The sequence below is a fragment of the Monodelphis domestica genome, chromosome 2 (genome assembly GCF_027887165.1).
Source record: "Monodelphis domestica isolate mMonDom1 chromosome 2, mMonDom1.pri, whole genome shotgun sequence".
Taxonomy (NCBI): domain Eukaryota; kingdom Metazoa; phylum Chordata; class Mammalia; order Didelphimorphia; family Didelphidae; genus Monodelphis; species Monodelphis domestica.
Window position 1 is genome coordinate 25,238,070 of NC_077228.1, and position 26,901 is coordinate 25,264,970.

The 26,901-nt window shown below is 56.8% G+C and overlaps 1 protein-coding gene across 7 annotated transcripts in view; it reads left to right on the top strand.

Annotated features, from left to right (window-relative positions):
• LRP8 (LDL receptor related protein 8) overlaps positions 1–26,901 on the top strand; it is a 102,491-nt gene that overhangs the window by 60,020 nt on the left and 15,570 nt on the right. For 2 of the 7 annotated variants that reach the window (XR_008916034.1, XM_056815106.1), the window contains exons 3-15: positions 2,807–2,929; positions 7,252–7,380; positions 10,533–10,901; positions 11,302–11,424; positions 11,873–11,995; positions 13,831–13,869; positions 15,979–16,098; positions 16,442–16,567; positions 16,648–16,819; positions 18,852–19,079; positions 20,199–20,317; positions 22,377–22,516; positions 26,433–26,574. Coding sequence is in view for 6 of the 7 variants with exons in the window: in XM_056815106.1 (XP_056671084.1) it covers positions 2,807–2,929; positions 7,252–7,380; positions 10,533–10,901; positions 11,302–11,424; positions 11,873–11,995; positions 13,831–13,869; positions 15,979–16,098; positions 16,442–16,567; positions 16,648–16,819; positions 18,852–19,079; positions 20,199–20,317; positions 22,377–22,516; positions 26,433–26,574 (1,953 nt within the window). In the remaining variant the exon portion in view is untranslated. Of the gene's footprint in view, positions 1–1,771; positions 1,992–2,806; positions 2,930–7,251; positions 7,381–10,532; positions 10,902–11,301; positions 11,425–11,872; positions 11,996–13,830; positions 13,870–15,978; positions 16,099–16,441; positions 16,568–16,647; positions 16,820–18,851; positions 19,080–20,198; positions 20,318–22,376; positions 22,517–26,432; positions 26,575–26,901 lie in introns of those variants that run through there. The other 5 variants (XM_056815110.1, XM_056815111.1, XM_056815107.1 and 2 more) reach the window with 5 other exon arrangements.

Genomic DNA, 26,901 nt, shown 5'->3' on the forward strand with positions numbered 1-26,901 from the left:
ACTTCTACTCAGTTTCTTTATATGTAAAATGGGGATAATAATAGTATCTACCTCCCAAGTTGGGTGTGAGAATCAAATGAGATAATAATTATTAAGTACTTAGCACATTGCCTGGCATATAGTAAGTCCACTTGACTTGGGAGTCAGGAAGACCTTGAGTTCAAATTTGACATCAGATATTTACTAGCTTGGGCAAGTCATTTAATTTCTGTTTGCATACGTGTTTTCTTGTATAAAATTTTGGGAGTTTTGATGAGGTCCCTTTGAGTCTTCATTATATGTGGTATTCCATATCCATAGACCCCCAACTCTACCAAGACAAGGAATAGCATATCTACTATTGATACTGTTTCATGGTCTATGGTGCCTTTTATCAAGATGTAGTTTCCTTCTTAATCTCTTGATTAGATTGATTTTTACTTTTGCTTTGTCCGAGATCATGATGCTACCCTTGATTTTTTTTTTGCTTTAACTGAGACATAGATTCTACTCCAGCCCTTTACTTTTGCTCTGTGTGTATGTGTCTCTGCTTTAAATATATTCCGTGTAGATGGTATAGTGTAAGATTCTGTTTTTTTGTCCACTCTTCTGTCCTTTACCATTTTATGGGTGAGTTCATCCCATTCACATTCAGTTATGATCACTAATTGTATATTTCCCTCCATGTTATTTTCCCCATTTACCATTTTCTCTCTTTTTAGCCTTCCCTGTTCAAAGATGTTTTGTTTCTGACCACCACCATCTCAATTTGCCCTCCCCCACCCCCACCCCCAGGGTAAGGTAGGGTTTTGTAGCTGACTGAGTGTGGGTGTTATTCCCAAACTGGACATCTCCCTCTCCACCCAGGTCAGGAACCACTGTACGCAGCAGGCCCTTAATACTGCTTGGCGTGTTGTGGGATAAGTAGTAGTAAAAGGAATAACATCTGACATTTCTCTTTCTGTTTTAATGTTTGCCTCACATTTTATAACCTCATTGGAGGCCCCTTTAAGCCTCATAACAACCCTGGGAGTATATTTTACAAACAAGGAAACTGAGAGACTAGGGCCTTGTGCCTCAAAACATCTCATTCTGGAGTTCTGGTTTTTCTGAATCCATCCTAAGTCTCAGTTATCTCTCCTCTTGGCACAGAGCTCTCTGTCAGTGACGCTATTCAAGATGGAAGCCTTGCCTTTAGGGATGGCAGGGAGGCGGTTCTTGTCCAGGGGTGGGGAATTCGGTCCCAGAATTTTCTTTTCTGAAACCCAGAAAATAGAAAGGAATCTGCCCCTTCTGGATGGAGGCCGCCCTGCTCCTTCCTATAGGAAAGACCCATAATCCCTAGGGCCAGGCTCTGGAGAGGAAGCAAAGGGCCTTTTCTCACGCCTGGGGGATGCCCTCACTAGAAACCCTGACACTTCCTGTCCTAAGATCCCTCCTCCTGACACTCCCTGTTTAAGCCCCACCCAGCCCTGACACGCCCTGTTCTAAGGCCCCGCCCCCTCTGACACCCTAAGACTTTATGCCTCACCCTCTCTTCCCCAGGGGCTGCCCCTTTTCTTGCCCCACCCAGATCCCTGTGCCCAGGAGAGACTGCGAGGTGAGGCGTGAGAACCCTACGCCCTCCACCATGTTCTCTTTTAGCTGGAGCCCAGAGGGAAGTCATTTGCCCAAGGTCACCCTGGCCCTGCTCAATCAGCATCCTTAAATCATTGTTCAAGTCCGTGAGGCACTGCATACAAATATATGCAAATCGCATGCAAATAAACCGGCGGCTCTTGGGAATGGCTTGATTGGGGGAAGACTGATCTTCCCCAGGGCCCGAGCAGCCGCCATTTTGGATGGTGCCGGTTTCCGCAGTAGGGCGGCGGGTCCCTTGATTCCGGCCCGGAGGAGGCGATGAGGCGGGGTCCTTCCCCCTGGTTTCCCGGGGCAGCCGCTGACACCCCGCAGCCGGGCACACAGTGGCCCAGTGTCTGGAGCCAGACAAAGCCCCAGCATGGACCTGTCAGGTGCTCCTGAGGGGACCCTTCCCGGCCAGGCCGTTTGTCTAGAGAAGCCTTCCTGGGGCGAGTGTCTCGGGAACATCGGGCGGTTGCTGAGGAGGGGGCCGGGGGAGGAGAACAAGGTTTCGATTGTGTGTCCAAAGGCGCGGAGCCTCCCGTCCCGGGCAGAAGCCCTGAGCAAAGGGGGCAGAGCGAGTGATTTACAGGAGCGGCTGCCGCCAAAGCCCGGCTCTCCCAGGAGGCGGCTGGGCTGCCACTGGAGGACCAACTCAGGAGGCAGGAAACTTGGGTTCAAATCCTGGCTCCGAAGGGCGTGCCCATTGGGGGGTGGGGAGCGAGTGGGCGTGTGCTGTGCGGGGCCTGGGGTTGGCCTTGGACCCCCAGAGAAGGCTGGACTTGGAGGCCCGAGACCCGAGTCATCCCGAAGCCTCCAAGTATCCGTGTGCTGACTTGCAGCTCATTTCTTGTCTCTGTGCCTCGGTGTTTTCATCCAAGAAATGGGGCCTGTGATAGACTATGAAGAAAGCACTGGATGCGCATTGGCTGTTATTTCTTCTGTTGTCTCAGTGAATCACCAAAATGCCCGCCTTGGCGTCCTTCTCCCCCTACAGTGCCCAGCTCTGGGCTCGCTCCGGGAGCCCCCTGTAAACACGGAAATGGGACATTTTAGGAGGTTTTCTACCCCCCCCCCCCTTTCAATGAAAGGTTCTCTTGGAAAGTTCCTTCTGGAGGAACAGATTCCCCAAGAAGTCCCTGAAGAGAGCCGTCTAGAGCTAGAGGAGCTCCGCCGCTCCTGTTCACCCTCTTCTTCCTCTCTGCAGCCAAGAAGACCTGCTCAGACAGCGACTTCACCTGCGACAACGGGCACTGCATCCCGGAGCGCTGGAAATGTGACGGGGAAGAGGAGTGTCCCGACGGCTCGGACGAGTCCGAGACCACCTGCAGTGAGTGCTGGGGGGGGGGGCGCAATGCTCACTTCCGGTGGCATGAGGCTCCAGCAAAGGCAGAGGGTTTGAGCTCTTGGTCGGCTAGTACCGTTGTGCTAAGTCAGGCCCGAAGCCGAAGCTAGAAGCGAAGCTAAAAGCCGTCTGGATTAGGGGATTCCTTAGAAGGACCTTCCCAGCTCCTACATATTCCTTTCCAAGGACTCTTCCATGTTTATCCTTCCCTATTCCCAGACCCCTCCCAACCCTGACATGCCCTGCTCTTAGGACCCTCCCCCTCTGACACGCCCTGCCCTTAGGCCCCCCCTGACACGCCCTGCCCTTAGGCCCCTCCCCCCTGAAGCTCCTTGTGCTGAGGCCCCTCCCTCCTCTGACACACCCTGCTCTTAGGCCCCTCCCCCTCTGACACTCCCTGCTCTTAGGCTCCTCCCAACCCTGACACTCCCTGCTCTTAGGCTCCTCCCAACCCTGACACTCCCTGCTCTTAGGCCCCTCCCCCTCTGAAGCTCCTTGTGCTGAGGCCCCTCCCTCCTCTGACACGCCCTGCTCTTAGGCTCCTCTCAGCCCTGACACTCTCTGCTCTTAGGCCCCTCCCCCTCTGGCACTCCCTGTTCTAGGCCCCTCCCCCCTTGACACTCCCTGTTCTAAGGGCTCTTTCCTATTTGGCATACCCAGTTCTCAGCCTTCCTGGCTCTGACATTCTTCATTCTAAACTCCCTCCAGCTCTTAGATTCTGTGTTCTAATGTTCTGTGTTCTGAGGCTCAGCTCTGGGACTGACTACATATCCCTGAAGCCGGCTGAGGAGCGAAACAGATAAGAGAAGGGCCTCATCTGGGGCGCTCGGGTTGTTGGGGGCTCCGGCTGTCCAGCCCCTGCAGGGAGGGGCCCTGTTTGCTGGCTGCCTGGGCTCCCGGCCCTGGTCTTAGAGCAAACTTATGTCAGGGCTTTGAGGCTCTTGTTTAATTATTGGAGGGGGGCAGCTCCATAAGGGCAGAGGAGGGGGCCCTGCTTTGGAGGCAGAGGAGAAGGCCAGGCCAGGGATTGGGAGGGGGCTGCTGTCTCCCAGGAGAGTCAGAGAGCCCCATTGTGGAGGCCCCAGCCTGTGCAGGTTCCTTTCCTTGCTGCCTGGCAGCAGAGACACAGAGAGATGCAGAGAGATAGAGGGAGAGGGAGGAAGACTGAGGGGAGGAATCAAAGAGAGATGGAGCCCTCCCCCCCAGCGATGTGCCCCCCCCCCCATCTCCTGGATTCCCCTGGAGGAGCCTTTGAGATCTCAGCCTCGCGCTGTGAGGCCGGGTGGTCTAGTGGGGAGAACACGGGGCTGGGGGTCAGGAAGGAGCTCCCTGCAGGGCCTCGGGCACGTTACGGGCACATTACAGGTCTTGGGTTTCAGCATCCACAAGAAAGATTGAGTTTGATGCTCCCTCCTTTTGGGGTCCACACCGAGGAGTACCTCCTGCCAGTCTGGTGCTCCAGGAGCCCCGGGAGCTGGGGGTTCCCGAACCCAGACCTGATGCCTCTTCCTGGAGGGGACTGAGCTTCTCACTCTATTCAACTGGATGGTCACACTTAGGCAGAGGACCCTCACCCTGTGAGAGACCACTGGATGGTCCTCGAAACTCCTCTCTGTCCCTCCCTCTGTCTCTCTGTCTGTCCCTCCTTCTGTCCCTCCTTCTGCCTGTCCCTCCCTCTGTCTCTCTGTCCCTCCTTCTGTCTGTCCCTCCCTCTGTCTCTCTGTGCCTCCTTCTGTCCCTCCCTCTATCTCTCTGTCTGTCCCTCCTGTCTGTCCCTCCTTCTGTCTGTCCCTCCCTCTGTCTCTCTGTCTGTCATTCCCTCTGTCTCTCTGTCTGTCCCTCCCTCTGTCTGTCTGTCCCTCCTGTCTGTCCCTCCCTCTGTCTCTCTGTCCCTCCTTCTGTCTGTCCCTCCCTCTGTCTCTCTGTCTGTCCCTCCCTCTGTCTCTCTGTGGCTCCTTCTGTCCCCCCTCTATCTCTCTGTCTGTCCCTCCTGTCTGTCCCTCCTTCTGTCTGTCCCTCCCTCTGTCTCTCTGTCTGTCCCTCCCTCTGTCTCTCTGTCTGTCCCTCCTGTCTGTCCCTCCCTCTGTCTCTCTGTCTGTCCCTCCCTCTGTCTCTCTGTCCCTCCTTCTGTCTGTCCCTCCCTCTGTCTCTCTGTCCCTCCTTCTGCCCCTCCCTCTGTCTGTGCCTCCTTCTGTCCCCACCTCTGTCTTTCTGTCTGTCCCTTCTGTCTGTCCCTCCCTCTGTCTCTCTGTCTGTCCTTCCTGTCTGTCCCTCCCTCTGTCTCTCTGTCTGTCCCTCCTGTCTGTCCCTCCCTCTGTCTCTCTGTCCCTCCTTCTGTCCTTCCTTCTGTCTCTCTGTCTGTCCCTCCCTCTGTCTCTCTGTCTGTCCCTCCTGTCTGTCCCTCCTTCTGTCTGTCCCTCCCTCTGTCTCTCTGTCTGTCCCTCCTGTCTGTCCCTCCCTCTGTCTCTCTGTGCCTCCTTCTGTCCCCCCTCTGTCTCTCTGTCTGTCCCTCCTGTCTGTCCCTCCTTCTGTCTGTCCCTCCCTCTGTCTCTCTGTCTGTCCCTCCTGTCTGTCCCTCCCTCTGTCTCTCTGTGCCTCCTTCTGTCCCCCCTCTGTCTCTCTGTCTGTCCCTCCCTCTGTCTCTCTGTCTGTCCCTCCCTCTGTCTGTGCCTCCTTCTGTCCCCACCTCTGTCTTTCTGTCTGTCCCTTCTGTCTGTCCCTCCCTCTGTCTCTCTGTCTGTCCCTCCTGTCTGTCCCTCCCTCTGTCTCTCTGTCCCTCCTTCTGTCCTTCCCTCTGTCTCTCTGTCTGTCCCTCCCTCTGTCTCTCTGTCCCTCCTTCTGTCCTTCCCTCTGTCTCTCTGTCCCTCCTTCTGTCCTTCCCTCTGTCTCTCTGTCTGTCCCTCCCTCTGTCTCTCTGTCCCTCCTTCTGTCCTTCCCTCTGTCTCTCTGTCCCTCCTTCTGTCCTTCCCTCTGTCTCTCTGTCTGTCCCTCCCTCTGTCTCTCTGTCTGTCCCTCCTGTCTGTCCCTCCCTCTGTCTCTCTGTCCCTCCTTCTGTCCCTCCCTCTGTCTCTCTGTCTGTCCCTCCTGTCTGTCCCTCCCTCTGTCTCTCTGTCCCTCCTTGTCTCTGTCTCTCTGTCTGCAGTTCTCTCTGGCTGCACTCCCTGGCGGGGCTCCTCTGTCTTTGCTGCCTCTTTTTCTCCTCCCTTTTCCCAATTTCTCTCTCACTGGACGCCTGGTTGGGGCTGGCAGCCCAGGAGCGTGGGCTCAGGGAGGCCGTCACGCCATGAGGGCCTCCTCCTTCCCGTCTGCCCCCCGGCGTTCTTCTGTCCATTCTGGGCCCTGCCTCTGCCCGCCCCTTTTGCACTGTCTCCTCAGGGAGGTTCTGGGGTCCACTATGACCCAGGGGTCTCCAAGGACCACCTGCTTCTCCATCTCAGCACCCCAGTCACAGCCCGGCCCCTCCAGGACACCCCTCGGCAGCCTCCCCCCTCAGGACTGAGCTGGGCCCAGGCTGTTCCCCAGGCTGAAGGGTGCCTCCTTCTCATGGCCACAGGCCCCCGGGGCACGCGCACCCACACCCCCTTGTTGAGTTACTGGAGTGGGGGCAGGAGGGGGCCTCAGAGCAGCCCCTCGTGGGAGCGTCCAGGCCGGGCCTTCTCGGCGGTGGGTGCGGAGCATCTCGCAGGGGGCTCTGGGAAGCTAATTCCATCTTCTCATGGTTTCATTGGGCTCTGGCAGAAAATTGGCACCTCCTGCAGGCAGTGATGGGTTTATTAAGAAAAGCCTGAGGGCAGCCTCTGAGCACTGGGACAACCAATGGCCAAAGGCCTGGAGGCTGGAGCTTTCCTTGGCCCCGGGACCTCCCCCTTGATGGGTCTGCTGCAGCTCTGGAGGTGGCACTTGGGCCCTGTCAGGCACCCCTGGCCTGGTGGCCTTGGCCCAGTCACTTCTCCGCTCTTGGTTCCTTCCAATGAGGCTCCTCCAGCACTCACCCTTCAGGGCGCTCCGTTCTTGCGTTCTGGGGTTCCTCTTTGGGGTGTCAAAGGAAGTGTCCGCCCGGTTCCCTTTGGTCCAGAAGGCAGAGCAAGCAGCAGGGCCGGGGCCTGGCGTTAGGGAGGTTTTGAGGAGGTAGTGAGCTCCCCATCACCAGAGGTCAAAAATGGAGCGCTCGCTTGTCCAGTGTGTTGTGGGGGGAAACCGAACCTGTCCGAATCCCACCTCTGACCTGCACTGCTCACCCTGCCTCAGTCTCCCCATCTGCAGCACGAGGCCATTGGGCCTGGCTCACCCGGACTCTGTCCCCGCAGCCAAACAGGTGTGTCCTGCCGAGAAGCTGAGCTGCGGCCCCGCCAGCCACAAGTGCATCCCGGCGTCCTGGCGCTGCGACGGCGAGAAGGACTGCGAGAGCGGCAGCGACGAGGCCGGCTGTGCCACAGGTGGGGGCCTGGCAGGGACCCCCGGGAGGGAGCTGAGGCAGAGCAGGACCCCCCCGCCCCCGCTCTGTGTGTGAGTGTGTGTGTGTGTGTGTGTGTGTGTGTGTGTGTGAGTCTGTCTGTATGTCTGTCTGTATGTCTGTGTGTGTGTCTGTGAGTCTGTCTGTGAGTCTGTGTGTCTGTGTGTTTTCTGTGAGTCTGTCTGTCTGTCTGTGAGTCTGTCTGTCTTTGAGTCTGTGTGTTTATGTCTGTAAGTCTGTATATATGTGTGTGAGTCTGTCTGTATGTCTGTGAGTCTGTGTGTGTCTGTGAGTCTATCTGTATGTCTGTCTGTATGTCTGTGTGTGTGTCTGTGAGTCTGTCTGTCTGTGAGTCTGTCTGTGAGTCTGTGAGTCTGTGAGTCTGTGTGTTTTCTGTGAGTCTTTCTGTCTGTCTTTGAGTCTGTGTGTTTGTGTCTGTAAGTCTGTATATATGTGTGTGTGTCTGTATGTCTGTCTGTGAGTCTGTCTGTATGTCTGTGTGTCTGTGAGTCTGTCTGTGAGTCTGTCTGTATGTCTGTGTGTCTGTCTGTCTGTGTCTAAGTCTGTATATCTGTGTGTGTCTGTGAGTCTGTCTGTATGTCTGTGTGTCTGTGTGTTTATGTCTGTAAGTCTGTATATCTGTGTGTGAGTCTGTGAGTCTGTCTGTCTTTGAGTCTGTGTGTTTTCTGTGAGTCTGTCTGTGTGTCTGTGAGTCTGTCTGTCTGTGTCTAAGTCTGTATGTCTGTGTGTGTCTGTGAGTCTGTCTGTCTGTCTGTGAGTCTGTATGTCTGTGAGTCTGTGAGTGTGTCTGTAAGTCTGTATATCTGTGTGTGTGTCTGCATGTCTGTCTGTATGTCTGTGTGTCTGTGAGTCTGTGTGTTTGTGTCTGTAAGTCTGTATATCTGTGTGTGTGTCTGTGAGTCTGTCTGACTGTCTGTATATCTGTGTGTCTGTGAGTCTGTCTGTGAGTGTGTGTGTCTATGAGTCTGTCTGTATGTCTGTGTGTCTGTGTGTCTGTGTGTCTGTGAGTCTGTCTGTCTGTGTCTAAGTCTGTATGTCTGTGTGTGTCTGTGTGTCTGTCTGTGAGTCTGTATGTCTGTGAGTCTGTGTGTTTGTGTCTGTAAGTCTGTATATCTGTGTGTGTGTCTGTGAGTCTGTCTGACTGTATATCTGTGTGTCTGTGAGTCTGTCTGTGAGTGTGTGTGTCTATGAGTCTGTCTGTATGTCTGTGTGTCTGTGTGTCTGTGAGTCTGCCTGTCTGTGTCTAAGTCTGTATGTCTGTGTGTGTCTGTGTGTCTGTCTGTGAGTCTGTATGTCTGTGAGTCTGTGAGTGTGTCTGTAAGTCTGTATATCTGTGTGTGTGTCTGTGAGTCTGTCTGTATGTCTGTGTGTCTGTGAGTCTGTGTGTTTGTGTCTGTATATCTGTGTGTGTGTCTGTGAGTCTGTCTGTATGTCTGTGTGTTTGTGTCTGTAAGTCTGTATATCTGTGTGTCTGTGAGTCTGTCTGTATGTCTGTCTGTATGTCTGTGTGTCTGTGAGTGTGTGTGTGTGTGTCTGTGAGTCTGTGAGTGTGTCTGTAAGTCTGTATATCTGTGTGTGTGTCTGTATGTCTGTGTGTCTGTGAGTCTGTGTGTTTATGTCTGTAAGTCTGTATATCTGTGTGTGTGTCTGTGAGTCTGTCTGTATGTCTGTGTGTCTGTGAGTGTGTGTTTGTGTCTGTGAGTCTATGTCTGTGTGTGTCTATATGTCTGTGTGTGGTGTGTGTGAGTCTGTGTGTGTGTGTCTGTGTGTGTGTGTGTGTCTGTCTGTCTTACTGCCCCCCCCACTAGCACTTGCTTGCCCACTTGGCTGGGGGGGTGCCGCGGGGACTCCTCCTCCATGGGGCTGCCATGATTGGAAGGCTTGAGATGGGTCCTGAGAGAAGGGGATGAGGGTCCCGGAGGGCAGCCTCCAGGCCGGGAAGGCTGTGGGAGACTGTCGCACTTGGGCCAGGCCTTGTAGGTGGAGGCTCAGGCCGGAGGGAGGCCATCGTAGGCCAGGAAGGCTGCCAAGTTCGGAGGACTCTGGAGCTCGGCCTTGCCCAGAGCCGTGGAGGTTTAGTGCTGGAAGGGCCTTTGAGGCCGGTCCAACAGCCTCCTTTTACAGCCGAGGAGACTGAGGCTCACTGAGTCATTTTGCGGGGAGGAGGCTGCAGTCGGGGGGAGGAAGAGGCAGATAGAACCCCCCGCCCCCCGCCAGCTCCACAACAAGCCCAAAGACGTCAGAGCTGGGAAGCCTCTGCGAGGCCGGCTCAGGAAGGCAGAGTTTGATCACTGACCCGAGCCGCTCACCTCCCTCCACGGCCCGAGAGGCCTGAGGTCGGCGGGACCTTCTGCCCTTTGATGCTGGGTCTGGGAGGCTCAGGGGCCGAAGGCCGGGGACGTCACCCCCGCCAGGCAGGGCCGAGTCAGTGACCGGGGACAGAACAGAGGAGACGCGCGGGCGGCACCCCTGGCACATCCCTGGGAGTCAGCTGGCATGGGGTGAGCTCCTGCCACGTGCCAGTGCGAGCTCAGGGTGGATAGAGACAGGAGGCCCTGCCCTGGAGGGCCTGTAGTGCCAGGGGCAGAAAGGCGCCCCATCCCTGCCCTGGAGGGCCTGTAGTGCCAGGGGCAGAAAGGCGCCCCATCCCTGCCCTGGAGGGCCTGTAGTGCCAGGGGCAGAAAGGCGCCCCGTCCCTGCCCTGGAGGGCCTGTAGTGCCAGGGGCAGAAAGGCGCCCCATCCCTGCCCTGGAGGGCCTGTAGTGCCAGGGGCAGAAAGGCGCCCCATCCCTGCCCTGGAGGGCCTGTAGTGCCAGGGGCAGAAAGGCGCCCCATCCCTGCCCTGGAGGGCCTGTAGTGCCCCTAGTGCCAGGGGCAGAAAGGCGCCCCATCCCTGCCCTAGAGGGCCTGTAGTGCCAGGGGCAGAAAGGCGCCCCATCCCTGCCCTGGAGGGCCCGTAGTGCCCCTAGTGCCAGGGGCAGAAAGCGCTGTCCCTGCCCTCAGGACAAGCTGGGATCGGGATGACTGTGGCCCGTGAGGGGGAGGTTTTGGAGGGTGCCGAGGCGGGAGCGGAGGTTTAACGGGCGCCCGGGCTCCGGGGCCGCCTCTCTCCAGTGTGCTCCCCCAGCGAGTTCCAGTGCGGTAACCGCACGTGCATCGCCACCGTCTTCGTGTGTGACGGCGACGACGACTGCGGCGACGGCAGCGACGAGCGGGGGTGCCCGGCGCAGGGCTGCGGCCCTCAGGAGTTCCGCTGCAACGGCAGCTCGTGCATCCCTGAGCGCTGGCTCTGCGACGGCCAGGCCGACTGCGACGACCGCTCGGACGAGGCGCCGGAGCGGTGCGGGCGCGGGGCGGGCACGGAGGCCCCGGCCACGTGCGGCGCCGGCGAGTACCCCTGCGGCAGCGGCGAGTGCATCCACCTGACCTGGAAGTGTGACGGGGACGCGGACTGCAAAGACAAGTCGGACGAGGCCAGCTGTGGTGTGTGCCCAGGCCAGGCTGCCCCGTCGGGAGAGCCGGGAGGGGCATCTCTGGGCAGGCACGGGCGGGCACAGGGGGCAGGACGAGGCGGGAGCAGGCGGGGCTGTGGGGAGGACCAAGGCAGGATCCTCGCATGGGGCTCCCTAGTCCGTTCTCTGATGGCACGTGACGGGGATGGGCACAGCGGCCCATGGAGGCCTCTGGGGGGAACCCGAAGCAGCCGGGGGAGTCGTTGTGAGGCTCGCGGAGGCCCCCATCCAGCACACTCGCAGGGAGGCCCTTTGGCCCCCTCCCCCGCAGTGTCCCCCCATACAGCTGGGAGGGGGTCCCGGAGCTCCGGGCTGACCCCTTCCCCTGAGGCGGCCTCCCCCACGGGCCTCTTCCTGTCCCTTCTCTGAAGCTTCCGTGACGTGCGGCGCCGAGGAGTTCCAGTGCGCCGACGGGACCTGCGTGCCGAGGGCCAGGCGCTGCGACCGGGAGCCACACTGTCCGGACGGCAGCGACGAGGCTGGCTGCCTGCAGGGTACGTCCTGGGACCCGCCGGGGCTCGGCGGCCTTCTTGGGGCCTCCTGTTTGTTCTGTGGTGGGGCCTGCCGGGAGGCTCGGAGCCGTCGAGGCCTAAATGTGGGGCCTCCTGTCGGATGAGCCCTGCAGGCTGCAGCGGGTCCCTCTCTGCTCCCGGCTGCCCGTAAGCACCTTAAATGCCTGGGGAAGGGGGACGCGGCCCAGCCCGGCCTAGAAGAGCGTTTGGGGCCAATCCGGGCCCATAAGAGGAAAGTCGAGTCCGCCGGGAGGGCCGAGCTCGGCCTTCTGAGGTAAAGGGAAGTGTGGGGGGAGGCCGGGCGGCGGGGAGAGGAGCCGGGCCTTCGGGCCTCTGACCCCGAGGGGGCTCCGGCCGCCTCCCCAGCCGCGCGCCTTGCCGGGCCTCTCCTGCCGGCCTAACGCCCTCCGCTCTCTTGTCTGACCGACAGAGTCCGTGTGCCAAAGCCCCGGCAGGTTTCACTGTAAGAGTGGCGAGTGCGTGGACGGCAGCAAAGTGTGCGATGGTCGCGGAGACTGCCGCGACGGGTCTGACGAGCCGGTGACAGAGTGTGGTACGGCCGGCGGCCCCTCCTGCGCCCCCCCCCCCCCACTAACCGAGTGGCCTTGGGCAAGTCACCTAATCGCCTCTCTGCCCGTGTAGACGGGCTGACGGCCTCTCGCTGCCCATGCCCAGCGCTGGGCTCTTCAGGGCGCCCGCTCCCCCCCCCCCCACTCTTTCTCTCGCTCTCTCGCTCTCTCTGGCTCGCTCCCTCCGTCCTGTTGTAGCCAAGGGCCCAGCCCAGCACAGGCATCTCCACAACCAGGAGAAACCCATAATCCAGGGCCCAAGTCTGTCCAGGGCAGGGGGCTTAGGGGGCTGGAAAAGCATCTTCCTGGTAGAGGGTGAGGTCCCTGTCCCTGGATGTATCCAAGCCTCAGCAGGGAGATGGGCAGCTTCAGCCTGGGGGAAGCCGGGGTCATCAGCATCAGGCTCTGTCAGAGGGGAGCCCAGTGGCCATGGCTGGAGGCCTCCCTGCCTCTCTGGGCCTCGGTTTCCCTTTAAAGTGGGGACTCGGCCTGATCTGGGAAGCTTGAAATGGTGTTTGGAAAATGAGGCCTGCAGGGAAGGTGGGGCCCAGCCCTGAGTCAGGCCCCCAAGGGGCAGGCAGGGGATGGGGGGATGGGAGGGATGGGGGGGGGACGACACAAAGGGGTCTCCCACCCATCCCCCCCCCCTGCCCTCATGCCCTGGGTTTGGGCGCAGCAGCCTCTGTCAGGGAGGAGGAAGTGCTTCATCGGGCCTACACGGCCTCTTCTGGCTTTATGAGAGCGGCCCAGGCAGCAGGGGGAGGGGTGCAGTGGCTGGCTAGGGCCGGCTCTGGACCTCTGAGCACCAATAGCCCAAGCACAGCCTGGGGAGCCCCCCTCAGAAGGCGTGTGAAGGGAAAAGGAGGCCTGGGGAAATTGGGGGTGGGGGGCCTGGGGAGTCTGGGAGCCCCTGGCAGAGTCGGGGGGTCTTGGGGGGGCCTTGCTCAGCAGGGCCGGCCTATAAGAAGGCCCTGGCCACCGGTGTGATGCCAGTCACCCTGGAGCTTGAGCCCTTTGAGGTGCTGCTGGAGGACATGGGGGTGCCCCATCCTGAGAGGGGGTGCTTCCCATCCCTGGGAATTGGGAGGCCCACGTGGGGGGGGATGTCGGCCTTGTTCCTCGGCCCGTGCAACCCCTTCAGTGCACTGCCCCTCGCTGGGTCCCCAGAGGCCCAGGAGCTGGCCGGGGTCACTAACCCACTAACCTGCCTCCCTCCTGCCTGCCCGTCCTGCATGGCTTCCTGCGTGCAGCGAGCGGGCCGTGTGTTCGTGTGAGCATGTGCATGTGTGTGGGAGAGTGTGTGGTGAGCCTCGATCCTGCTGGGGCTTCTGGGGCCCCCAAACCTGCTTGGTTCCCTTTGGGGAGGCCTCTGGGGTTGACCCAGAGGAGCCTGTCCAGGCCCCCCAAGGGCTGTCTCCGAGCTCCCCATCATACCGAGACATGGATAGCCTCATGGAGGTGGCCCTGCATTAGGGTCATGGCAGAGGCTCGGAGTGGGGCTCCTGGGACCCCAGACTCAGCAGACAAAGCCTGGAGGCTCTGCAGCCTGCAGGGTTCTAGGCCTCCTCTCTGCGCGAGCCTTGGGAGGGAACATGCAGGCCCTGCAGGGGATGCCCTGTCTGGAGCCTCATGGTGGGCCAGGCCGCGGGGACCCCGAGGAGGCAGGGCCGGGCCTTCCCTTATTGCTGGGCCTCTGGCCAGGCATCAGTGTTCCCCATCTGTGAAATGGGGCCAGCATGTCCCTGGCCCCCCAAGGCTGCGGTGAGGAGGGGGCTCTGGAGGGGCGTCATCATCACAGTCACCATCATTGTTATTGCAGTGACGGCAGCGGCACGGGCAAGGACGCGGCAACGCAGGGGTAAAGGGGGCTCGCTCCGCTCCCGCTCCTGCTCCCTCTGCATGGCTTGGGCTCAGCTGTGCATGGCCCGGAGGGGGGGGGGGCTCCACAGAGCTGCCTGTGCATGGCTGGGGAGGGGGTGCCAGAGGCACCTGAGCTGCTGTCGGGGCACCAGGAGACTCTGGGGATGAGCCAAGGGGCCTCCCCCTCTGCCCAGCCCCCACCAAAGCAGGGGACCCCCAGGGGCCCAAATGTTCTGAGAAGGCCCTGAGGGGGGACTGGGAGGAGAAGGAGGCCCAAGAAGCCCAGGAGGGGCCAAGGTGCCTTTGCCTAGGCAGGAGAGGGTCAAGTGAAAAAGTTCCAGGGGTCTTAGCAGCCAACATGGTACAGCTGCTAAAAGCCCCCCAATAGTAGCAAGGCCACCGGCCACCTTAAGAGGTCTATCCAACCAAGAAAATAAAGCAGCCCGGGTTCAAATCCTGCCTCTGACTAACAGGACGTTGAGCAAGCTGCTTAAGCTTCCCGGGCTTCCATTTCTCCCTGTGTAAAGTGAAGAGTCAACTCGAATGGCTTTCTCAGGACCCTCAGATACCCTGTTGGGTTAGATGCCCCGTCCAACATGCTGTAAGGATAATTTAGGGTCATGACCTAATATAAATTTACTTTTTGGTCGCCAGGGGATATTCCAAATAAGAATACCCAAGTCAGTTGGAAATATATGGTGGCTTAATCAATATATATAGGGAAGAGATCAAGAAGAGAGAGGGAAAGGGTATAGGATTTCTCCCGCCTGGCCTGTGCCAGGGGGAGTTCAAAATTCTCCGACACAAGGTTTCTGAAGAAGATTAGAGGCTTCAAAGTAGATAGTGTTTGGAAGGTAAAAGAGAAAGAATCAACCTAAAACTCCAAGAGGTCTCAGAGAAGACAGCTCACTGAACTAGGTTACTAGGCTTCCTCCAGTATGGTATCAAGGAAAACTCACCACTAAAAACTGGAAAATAGCAGCCGCCACACCAAGATGCCAACATGCTCAGCCAGCTGCCACCAGCCACCTCTCTGCCGTCCAAGAGCCGGGAGAGAGGAATTGACGCAAAATATATAGATGGTTTTACATCACTTTCCTGCATCTCACATGTACCAATGATATCTTAGGCTTGACTTAGAACCGCTCAAGGGTCTGTCAGTTGTTTCTGATTTGTCATTTGCTAGCACATGTCTGTCATAGGCCATCTTCTAAAATACTTAATCCTTAAGTATGGGTGTAGACATTCCTGATTTTGTTAGACTAAGTAGGGTGGAGTAATCTAAAGTTCACAATCCCCCCTAATGATGATTGGGAGACTGGTCTCCCTAATTGATCAGTAAACATAATCATCCTGCACCTTCAAATTTTCTAACTGCAGGTGCATATATAATTTCACCTTCTAAGAGGAAATTACAATAGTTAGAAGAGGGAAATAGAAGAAAGACAGCAAAATCAATGTTTGCTGGGCACATTGACAAAAACCAATTAGGGGACAGTCTCCTTTTAGCATAGGAGTATACATTCAAATAAATGTTCAGTCAAACTTCAATGCCCAGGGCTCTGGCCTGGCACTGGGGGCTCTGGCCTGGCACGCTGGGGGGTTCCAGCCTGGCACTGGGGGCTCCAACCTGGCACGCTGGGGGTTCCAACTTGGCACTGGGGGCTCTGGCCTGGCATGTTGGGGGATTCTGACCTGGCACAGTGGGGGCTCCAGCCTGCTCCTGGGGGCTCCGGCCTGGCCTTGGGGGCTCTGACCTGACATGCTGGGGAGCTCTGGCCTGGCACAGTGAGGGGCTCCAGCCTGGCACTGGGTCTCAAGAACAGTACTGATGGGGGCCCGTGCGCAGGCCCTGTCAGTCAAGATGTTCTAGAGGAGGGTGCAGGAGGGATTCTTGGCACAGGGCCAGGTTCCTGAGAGGCTGGGAGTCCCCCAGAAGGAGAGAGAGAGAAAGAGAAGGTGGGGGCCCTGGACCCCTGCTGTGCCCCCTCCCATCACCAAGGTGCTCCAAGAGTTCAAAGTAGGCCCAGGGGCATGCCCCTCTGCAACCCCCGGCCCAGGTCCACTCTGACCCCAGGATCCTCAGCGGCCGCTTTTCTTGTGGCAGAGGCCGACGAGTGTGTCCACAACAATGGTGGCTGCTCCCACATCTGCAGGGACTTGAAGCTCGGCTACGCCTGCGAGTGCCCACCGGGCTATGAGCTGCTAGACAAGAAGACGTGCGGAGGTGAGGCTGCAGCATGCGCTGAGAAAGTCGCCGGAGGCCCGAGCAAGCCAGTCAGTGTTGGGGGGGAACCCAGGCTCGGCGGCTCAGGTTTGCTCTCCGCTGACTAAGCTGTTTGAGAGGAATTTGGGGGACCTGGTTGACCCCAAGCTCATCCGGCCTCCGCCTGGGGGAGGGGCGGGGAGATGGTGCTCCCTGGGGGTCCCGTGGGGGTTCTGGGCCCTCTTCACAGATGAGGTCACTGAGGCTCCCCCCGCCCTTGATGGAGGGCCTCCCCGAGCCGTAGGAGCCATCGGGGGGAGCCTCCAGGCAATGGTGGCAGTGCTGAGGCCAAGTCTCTCCGCAGACATAAACGAGTGCGACAACCCCGACGCCTGCAGCCAGATCTGCATCAACTACAAGGGCTACTTCAAGTGCGAGTGCCATGCGGGCTATGAGATGGACACGCTGGCCAAGACCTGCAAGGCCGTGGGTAAGGGTCTTGGGGCGGGGTAGCCGGGAGAGCCTCCCGGAGGAGGGGGCCGCCTGCCTGAGCTGCCTGCCCCCCTCCAGGCACCAGCCCCTCCCTGATCTTCACCAACCGGCACGAGGTGCGCCGGATCAACCTGGGGAAGCGGGACTACGCGCCGCTCCTGCCCATGCTCAAGAACGTTGTGGCCCTAGATGTGGACGTGGCGGCCAACCGCCTCTACTGGTGCGACCTCTTCTACCGCAAGATCTATGGGTGAGCCGCCCGCGGGCAGAAAGGGGAGCCCTGGGAGCTTGGGCTCTGTCCCCCGCCCCTTGCTGCCTCCCTGAAGATGACAGAGGCTGCTTGAGGGCAGAGGGAGGTGCCTTCCCTCCATCCCTTAGCCTCTGGCCTGGAGGCAGATTGGGAGCCCAGAGTCCTGGGTTCAAGTCCCAGCACATTTCTCCCTGTGGGCCAGCTGCTTGGCTCCAAGGTTAGACCAGGGGCCTCTGAGGATTCCCCCAGCACTGAGCCTCTAAGGACCCTCCTACCCCCTCAGTACTGAGCCTCTGAGGGCCCCCCTCCCCCCAGTGCCAGCCTCTGAGGACCCCCCTTCCCCCCCAGTGCTGAGCCTCTGAGGGCCCCCTCCCCCCCAGTACTGAGCCTCTGAGAGTCCCCCCTCCCTCCAGTGCCAGCCTCTGAGGACCCCCCTTCCCCCCCTGTGCTGAACCTCTGAGGGCTCCCCTCCCCCCAGTGCCAGCCTGAGAGTCCCCCCTCCCCCCAGTGCTGAGCCTCTGAGAGTCCCCCCTCCCTCCAGGGCCAGCCTCTGAGGACCCCCCTTTCCCCCCAGTGCTGAACCTCTGAGGGCCCCCCTCCCCCCAGTGCTGAGCCTCTGAGGGCCCCCTCCCCCCCAGTACTGAGCCTCTGAGAGTCCCCCCTCCCTCCAGTGCCAGCCTCTGAGGACCCCCCTTTTCCCCCAGTGCTGAACCTCTGAGGGCTCCCCTCCCCCCCAGTGCTGAGCCTCTGAGAGTCCCCCCTCCCCCCAGTGCCAGCCTGAGAGTCCCCCCTCCCCCCAGTGCTGAGCCTCTGAGAGTCCCCCCTCCCTCCAGTGCCAGCCTCTGAGGACCCCCCTTTCCCCCCAGTGCTGAACCTCTGAGGGCTCCCCTCCCCCCCAGTGCTGAGCTTCTCAGCATCCCCCCTCCCAGTGCTGAGCCTCTGAGGCGCCCCTAGCTGGGCCCAGCTCTTCCTAAGACGTCACTCCTGGCTCTCTCCTAGCAGCTTTCCTGCCACCTGGTGGCTGCAGTGGGCAGTGTGAAGGGACACATGTTGGGGATCAGCAAGGCCTGGGCCTATGGGGAGGGGAAGGGGTTTCCCAGGTCCACGGAGAACCCTGAGGGCCGGTGAGGGGCCGCAGGAGGCCCCCTGGGATGGGAAGGTCCCTCTGGGCACCCCCAAGACCCCAGTCACAGCTGAGATTGGCCCAATCTGGGCTGGCACTCGGGACCCGACAGACATTGAATGGATGTTGGCAGAGCTGGGCCAGGGAGAGGTCAAATCTGGCCTCAGATACATCCTCCCTGAGCGAAGCCCTCCCCCACTCTGGTACCCTGGAGCTGAGCCGCGGTGCTGGGTCTAAGCAGGCCAGGTTGGGAGCAGAGCAAGGAGGCAGGGAGGGAGGCTTTCCAGAAGGGGAGAGCCGGGGAATTTTCTTTATTAAGCACTTATTTATTAATCACTTATTAATAAATTTTATTATTCATTATTTATTAATAAATTTTACTTATTAAGCATTTATTAAGCACCTGCTGTGTGCCGGTCCTGCTCTCACAGGGCCCATTTTATAGCTCAGGATGTTACAGACCAAAAGGCTTCTAGGCCTGACCCTCCCATTTCACAGACGGGTATGTGGAGGCCCAGAGAGGAAGAGAGACGTCCAGGCCAGGCCCAGGGGAAGATCATCTAGGAAACAAAACGATCCATTTTTGCCACGAGGCCACTTGAAGTCATGGAAGGAAGCCTGTGTTTGGGGGGAGACAACAGAATTCTGTACCACCTCCTGCCATTTTCCTGGGCCTCCTTTTTCTCACCTTTAAAATGGGAGGGTTGGACCGGATAGCCTCTGAGGGTCCGTCTCACTCCAGCTCTGGGGTCCTCTGGCCAGGGTGGGGGGGTCAAGACAGACTTCCTATAGGAGGCGGCATCGGGGTGTTAGGGATGACGAAAGAACACGCCAAGTCTGGGGCCCAGCCTGGGTAGAGGCACGGCACGCCATACCCAAGACGCACATTCCCCTCTCTGGTCCCTCCAGTGCATTCATCGACAAGGCCAGCGACCGGGCCGAGCAGGCGGTCCTCATCGACAGCCAGCTGCACTCCCCTGAGGGCCTAGCCGTGGACTGGGTGCACAAGCACCTCTACTGGACCGACTCCGGCAACAAGACCATCTCCGTGGCCACCGTGGACGGCGGCCGGAGAAAGACGCTCTTTAGCCACGACCTGAGCGAGCCTCGGGCTATCGCTGTGGACCCTCTCCATGGGTGAGTACCGGCTTGGGGCCGCCTGGCAGGATGTGTGGCTGCTGCCTTTCAGAGGGCCGGCTCTCTGGCCTGGGCGTTACTTGAGAGAAATGGTGGCTGGATTTAGGGCTGCCGATGAGCTCATCGAGCAGGACGGCAGGACGGCTTTTTGGAGAACACGGGGTGGCTTCCTGGCCCCCAAATAGCCCTCCTGAATTCAGTGCTTCTTGAGGCCCCCGGCCCCCTCACCTTCCAGTGACCAGCTCTGGGCAGGCTCCCCAAAGTGTCTCAGACAGTCCTTGGCCTAATGTGGGTTGAAAGGGCTCTGTTAAGAGCTCTGGGGCCAAGGAGCTCTTCCTCCAAGTGGCTGTGTGACTGTAGGGAAACTCCCCCAAATGGCAATGTTTGACTAGGGAGTCTGTACATTTCTCCCAGATAATTTTCCCTTCTGTGACCCCCAATACTTTATAGAATAGTTTTTGAAAAATATTTGATTGTTTGATTGATTGATCAAATTGTTTCTAACGTGCTCCTTGACTTCACTAAACATTAGGTCTGGAAGTGACTGTAGAGATCCGCTATTCTAGCTCCCTTATTATAAACTGAGGCCCAGTAGAATGACCTGCCTAGGATCACGCAGCCCATTAGTGGCAGTTCTTCCCCCTCCCAACTGGGGGCCTTATCATGGTGTCATCCCAGCTCCACTGCCATGGCCTCTCACCATTGCTTCTCTGCCCTCTCAGAACTGGTGTTGGGGTCCATTCGGGAAAACTGTAGAGGTGATGTTTATGAATAGAGGTGACAGGGAGACCAGCCTTACCCCATTCTATGGAAGAACTTCCTGATGGCCAGAGCTGTCCACAGATGCTATGAGGGATGGTGTAAGATTATCAGACAGATGGAGGTTAAACTAAATCCCTCCATCCCAAGAATCTCTCGATCTTGGACTCTGCATCACATAAGCCTAGCCCCCTGAGCTCCCTGCCCTCCAATGCCTGGGGATAATCCTTACAGAGCACCCAGCCCAGCTCCTGGCTCAGAGAGACACTTAAAAATGCTTATTCTCTTCCTTTTTCGCTTAAGTGTTCATCTGCATTGTTTTAAACATTGTCGTGCTTCTCTCCCATCTGGCCCCTCCAGGTTTATGTACTGGTCTGACTGGGGTGACCAGGCCAGGATCGAGAAATCAGGCCTGAATGGAGTGGACCGGCAGGTGTTAGTTCTGGACAACATAGAGTGGCCCAATGGTATCACCCTGGGTGAGTCTAGAGACAACCTTGGCCCACTCTTTGTCATCATGTGTTCTGGGAAGCCTCTGGGAAGTTCTTCATCACTGCAGGCCACTGTCTTTTCTGAACATGTCCACTCTAACACACACAAATATATGCAGTAGATGGTGTGACAATCCAATAGAAACATACCAAGACATGAATGGACTAAAAAAATATAGATACAGATATACCCAGTATATCGTAGAACAACCTAATAGAAACATCATGCCATGACAGGAATAGACTAAAAAAGATATAGACATAGACACAAACACAAACTTAGAAATAGACATGGACACAGACATATTTATGAGTGCTTTAAAAGATCCATAATTTCATCATTAGGAGACAACATAGTACAGTGCCAGATTTGAGGGTCAAAGGATCTAAGTTCAAATCCTCATTTTTGTGTCACTTGTCAAGTTGCATTCCTTCCCTGGGTCCTACTTTTCTCATTTGAGAAATAAGTGGGAAGTATGATGAATTTAAGTCTGGGCTCTGTTGCTCAGTAGCTGTGTGCCATTGGGCAAGTCACTTGTCCTCTCTGGATCCCTGGTTCCTCTTTTGAAAAATGAAGGGGTTGGAAGAGATATCTTTTAAGGCCCCTTTGCAGTTCTACCAGTCTGTGCCTCTATAGGCCCAAACCAGTCAATCCAGAAAGAATTTTTGGGAGAGGTGCTAGTGAAGCTTTAATGGTGCCTGTTAATTTATCCCATATTAGGGAATTAGATAGTTAAAATGGACTACCTGGATCTCCTTGGACCCAGGGGTAGATCCCCAACAGAATACTGGTCATTAAGCTTGAGTTCAAAGCTTTGATTCACTTCTTTGCCTTCTGTGGTACTGACAGCAAAGAATCATTTCTTAGTGTGTGGAGCTCAATAGGAAAAACACTGTCAGATGACATAGAGATTATACTAAATGGACAGGCCCCCCAAAACATGGCCATGGTCTAGCTTCAGGACTGTGTAAGGACTCAGGCCCAACTTTGGGAACCATAAGATGTGAGGTGTGGCCCGTCTTCTCCAACCTTGGACTTCAAGCCTTGCCTGGAAGAAAGGCTAAAAGGGGGTCTGTTGGCTGCTTGGTTGAAGAGAAGAAAATCAGTCAAACATTTATTAGTGCCTAGCCTGTGCCAGGCAAGAGGCAGCCTAGCTAGTGGAGGAAGTGCTGGCCTCAGTCAGGAAGTCCTGAGTTTGTGTCCTGCCCTAAACATATTTTGGCTGAGTCCCTCTGGGCAAATTACTGAACTTTGCGGTGCTCCCAAGCCGCCTAACACTGTATGTTACGGAAGAGAGCCACATTGGTAGAGGCAGTGTCTTCCCCAATAATTCCCTATGCTAGTAAAATCACAGGTTCACTACTTATCTTCTACCCTATGTGCCTAGGCGTTGTGCTAGGCCCTGGGGATACCAAGACAAAAACGGAAGAGCCCTTCCCTTAAGGAGCTTATACTCTACCTAGACGAGATGCCATTTACACATATAAGTACAAGGAATTGTATTTATTGTAGTTCAGGCTACAGCAGCCAGAGCCCAAACAAGCCAGGATTGTCAGGAACTCACACTGGGCACATTTACATGCCGGGGGTGGGGTGGGGTGGAGTGAGACGGGACTATCTGGGGTGGGTGAGCAGGGCTGCCTGCGGGGGCTCAGGTGCCTTGAGATGGGCTAGGAGCAGCGAGGGATGGAGGCAACTTGGGAACCAGGGCGCCAGGGGCACCCTTCTCGGGCAGACTTCATTATGTTGATTTTCTGTGTTACACAAGTATTTATTCCACTGAATGAACCCCAGTCCCCCAGCCATGCTCTGACATATGCATTTCCTTGACTTTCTTGTCCATTTCTGTCATCCGAGGCTAGGGCCTCCCCGTGGAGCTCAGACCACCATATCTCCCTACACCCCGGGCCTGCCACAGCCAACACACAGGAAAGGCAGTGTTGGGGGGTGGGGCTGGGCCCCCTAACCAGCATGGCTGCTTTCCCCTGCCCCCCCCCCCTGGACACCGCCCTCCTTACCTCCTCCCCTCCCTTCCTCTCTGGCCAGATTTGCTCAGCCAGCGCCTCTACTGGGTAGACTCCAAGCTGCATCAGCTCTCCAGCATTGACTTCAATGGTGGCAACAGGAAGGTCCTTATCTTCTCTGTGGACACGCTTAGCCATCCCTTTGGGATCGCGGTGTTTGAGGTAGGCCAGACACATGGGATATGGGCCCAGGGAGTAGTGTGGAACCGGGGGCACATCAGGCCTGGGAGGGGTCCAGAACAGGGAGTGTCGGGGGCCTATTTTTAGGACCAAGAAAAGTCCATGTCATACTGTAAAGGTTAAAAATGCAAGGCTGGACTAAATTTATGAGAAATGTGGGTGCCAAAATTAATTACTCAAGTCAGAATGGCTTTTATGGTAGTTTATTTACAAAACAGAAAGAGTGAAAGTAAGGGAAAAGAGAGGAGAGAGAGACAGAGAGAGACAGACAGACAGACAGACACAGAGAGAGAGAGACAGAGAGAGAGACAGACAGACAGACACAGAGAGAGAGAGACAGAGAGAGAGAGAGAGAGAGACAGAGAGAGAGAGAGAGACAGACAGACACAGAGAGAGACAGAGAGAGAGAGACAGACACAGAGAGAGAGAGACAGAGAGAGAGACAGACAGACAGACACAGAGAGAGAGAGACAGAGAGAAAGAGAGAGAGAGAGAGAGAGAGAGACAGAGAGAGAGAGAGAGACAGACAGACACAGAGAGAGAGAGACACAGAGAGAGAGACAGACAGACAAAGAGAGAGAGAGAGAGAGAGAGAGACAGAGAGAGAGAGAGAGACAGAGAGAGAGAGACAGACAGACAAAGAGAGACAGAGAGAGAGAGAAATTAGTTACTCCGGCAGTTCAAACCAGGCAGGGCTTCAGAGGCCCCAGAGGTAAATTAAACAAGGGTTCTAGCCACAAGGCCTCCTCCAAAGCGAGGGGCCTCTCTGGAGGCTAGTACCTTCAGAAAAGCCAGGAAAAGGAATCAGCCTTTTCATTCACCCACGTGGCAGTCCAAAGGGAAGCAGTCTGAGTTCCCAAGCTGGAGCTCCTCCAAGGCCAAGTTCAAAGGAGAAAAAGCTGGTCACAGGAAGTTACCACCATTTTTAAAGACAATTCTTTGTATCACTTCCTGTGCCTTCCTTCCACTTTTACGTGGACCAATTGCAACTTTAGTTTTGTTTGGACTGCTGAGGGGGCAGTCATTCAGTTTTGATTTGTCACTCACTAGCACTCGTGGGTCATAGACCTCTCCCTCCTTTAAGGATTCAGTGGGGGTGTATACATTCCTGGTGGCTAAAATCTAAAAAACTGACAGGGGAGAGTTAATCCCATCTTCACAATACTTCACAGCCTATATTAAATAGTCAAATGTAGTTTCTGTAAGTTTCAATATTTAGTCAGGCCTGGTATCAGAAGTCCTGGGTTCAAATTTGGACTCAGACACTTCCTGGCTGTGTGTCCCTGGGCAAGTCACCTAATTCCCATTGCCTGGCACTTGCTGTTCCTCTGTCTTAGAACTGATCCCAGGACAGAAAATAAGGATTTTGCCAAAAGCTTCCATGTTCTTCGGCCCATTCTGGGCTCTCTCCCTGGCCCACAGACCATCAGGCTATGCTGTGTGTCACCTGTCGGAGGAGAGGCTAGAGAGAGCTACAGAATGATTTCCTGGTCTCTGGGCTGGAGGTTCAGCAAGGCGAAAGCTTAACAGGAGCCTCTGGGAGCACTCCAAGAGGTGCTGGGAGGAGGGAGAGGGAGGCTAGCCTGGAGGGCGGCTGGAGCAGGAGTCCGGCTTCCAGAAGAATCCCTGCAAGCTCTCAGTGCTTTCAGCCCTCAGAAGACAGAGCTGATGGGTGGCTGTGCTCAAAGCTCCTGGCAAGGAACCTGTCCATGCTTAGCTCGGTCAGTCCCAGGTGGATGGGCAGGGCCCTGGCAGAGTCTGTAATACAGGCCCAAACGGTCCTTCTCCATCTCTCTCCAAGCACAAGAAAACCTTGCAGAGCCACACGTTGGCATCATCTAGGTTGGGTTCCATTTTTGTTTATTTTGTTCAACGTTTCCCAGTTACCTTTTTTAGGCGCTCGCCTTCCTCTTAGAATCAACAGTGTATCGGTTCCAAGGCGGTGCAGAAGGGCTAGTGCTCGAATGGCTTGCCCAGGGTCATACAGCTAGGACGTGCCTGGAGCTGTATTTGCACCCAGGACCTTCCATCTCTAGGCCTGGCTCCCAACCCCCGAGCCCCCTAACTGCTCCCGACGCATCAGTCTGGGCCAGGCTGCCCTCGGAGTTTTGCAGCTGCTCAGATTCCGTGGGGAAGAGTTGGGTGACTGCTCTAGCCTAGAGGACCCCCAAAGAGTCTTCCAGCTTGACCTCCCCAATGTCATCTGTGTCTGTGCCTCCGTAAGGCCATGTGTGCCGGCCAGTCTGCCCCAGTGCCACATGTGCCTGCCTCCCAGGCCTCGCCGGGGCCCCCGCGTGCCCGTCCCAGGCCAGGCTCCGGAAGCAGAGCTTCGGCCCCCAGCAGCACGAACTCATGGGAGAATGGCAGCATGGAGGGAGGGAGGGAAGGAGCCAGGAAGCGCCGCCACGTTTCAGGGCACGTCGTCTCCCAGCAGACCCTGGAAGCTGGGACAGCGGACGCTCTCCTGCCAATTTTACAGGATAACGGCATGATCTCGAGGCTGGTCCAGAGAAGGGGACGGGGGACCCCCCAGCACCTCCTTCGATCCAGATGCTCGCCATTCACTCGGCTCGCTGCCGGGTTACCCTTTTCTTGAATCATTTTAAACATTTTCTCTCTCTTTCTGCTGGATTTGGCAGGCTCTTCCCAGACAGGCTGGCCTTTCGGGTGGACTTGATTTCATATCCTGCCACTCTTTAAATTCATTTTGAGTTAGCTCTGGCAGTTTCTATGTCTGCCGTTGCGAATCTGCAGAAAATGGTCATTTTGTTTCTTCGCTCATGGACTGGAACACTCTGCTCTAGAGTTTGCCAGAAATCTTGGCAGCCTCCTTCAGGACACATGCCCCTCTCTGACCCCGATGCCCCTTGCGGACGTCGGCACCCTCGGGGGGACCTCTCGGTCTCTTTGGCAGCACCTGGCACGCCGCCTGCCAGCGAGTGCAAATCTGACCTCAGACACTCACCCACTCTGGTTCCGCTGAAACTCTCCTCTCCGCAGAAAACCTTCTGAACCCATTCCGTCTGCTCCTCCTCAGCAAGCCATTCTTCACAATAAAGGAGGAGAAGGAAAGAGGAAAAAAGGGAAACAGTTCGGCAGAATTGACTAGCGCAGGCCGTGTCCACATCAAAGGGCAACAGAATTCACCCCCTCCCTCCTCTGTGGGACAGAGCTTGCTTCCAGCCCCCACCTTCAGGCCTCTCTTTCCTTCTCCGTGACCGAAGTCAGGATTATGTGGCTTTCCGGGTCCTTCTTGATTCACTCTGCAACCATACAGATGAGTCTTCACCCTCATCAGTGGGCTCCCTGGGACAGCTAGATGGCATGGTGGATAGAGGGCCGGACCTCTACTCAAGAAGCCCTGGGTTCAACTCTCTATTCAGACACTTCCTAGCTTTGTGATCGTGGGCAAGTCACTCACCCTGCGGCCTAATTCTTACTCTTCTGCCCTGGGACCCTACCCAGGATTTATTCTAAGACAGAAAGTAGGGACTGTAAAGAAAGGCAATTGGGAATGTTTGACAAAACAAATAAAAGTGCGATAGGACCTAGCTGGTGCTAACTTCTGATTTTAGGTTCTCTTCCATCCTGGAGAGATCACACAGGGTGTTTTGGGGCTTAGCCCCATTTGCCTCAGTCTGTTATCTGTAGCTCTTCCTCCCTCCTTTAGACTGGAGGACAGGGTTAGCCTGATGGGGTGAAGTATGGATGAACATCCTGCTGTGCTGTGGGCTTAGAGGGGGAACAAACTAAGCTCCAGCCAAACAGAGATGACAACAACCAGAGAGAGCCGGTGGCAAGAGACGAGGGACTCGGGGGGGGGGACCCTTGGAGGGGCCAGTTCAAGGGTGCTGTGATTTAGGGTGGGACCATCTCTCTTCTCTGCCCTGCCTGTCAGGACAAGGTGTTCTGGACAGACCTGGAGAACGAAGCCATCTTCAGCGCCAACCGACTGAATGGCCTCGAGATCTCGGTCCTGGCCGAAAACCTCAACAATCCTCACGACATCGTCATCTTCCATGAACTGAAGCAGCCGAAAGGTAGGCTATGACCCCCCTCCATGCCCTCTCTGGGTTCCCCCTCCCCTCAGCTTGTAGCTTGGATGGGGGGGTTCCCTCTTCAAATCAGCTGTCCTTGGGGAGATGGGAACCCCCTCGGGCTCCTTCGAGGCTCACAGCAGAGCTGTGGGTGTCTCTGGGCATCCTGGGGAGGTAGGCAAGACTCTTAATGTGCCACAGCTTCTCCCTGTGAAGTTGGACCTCAGGAGGCCGAGTGGCAATTCTAGACACTCTCCAAGCCTCGATGCTTTTGGGTGCCTCTGCAAGCCACATTTGGGGGGCTTTAAAACCGCCCTCTTAGAGTTTCTC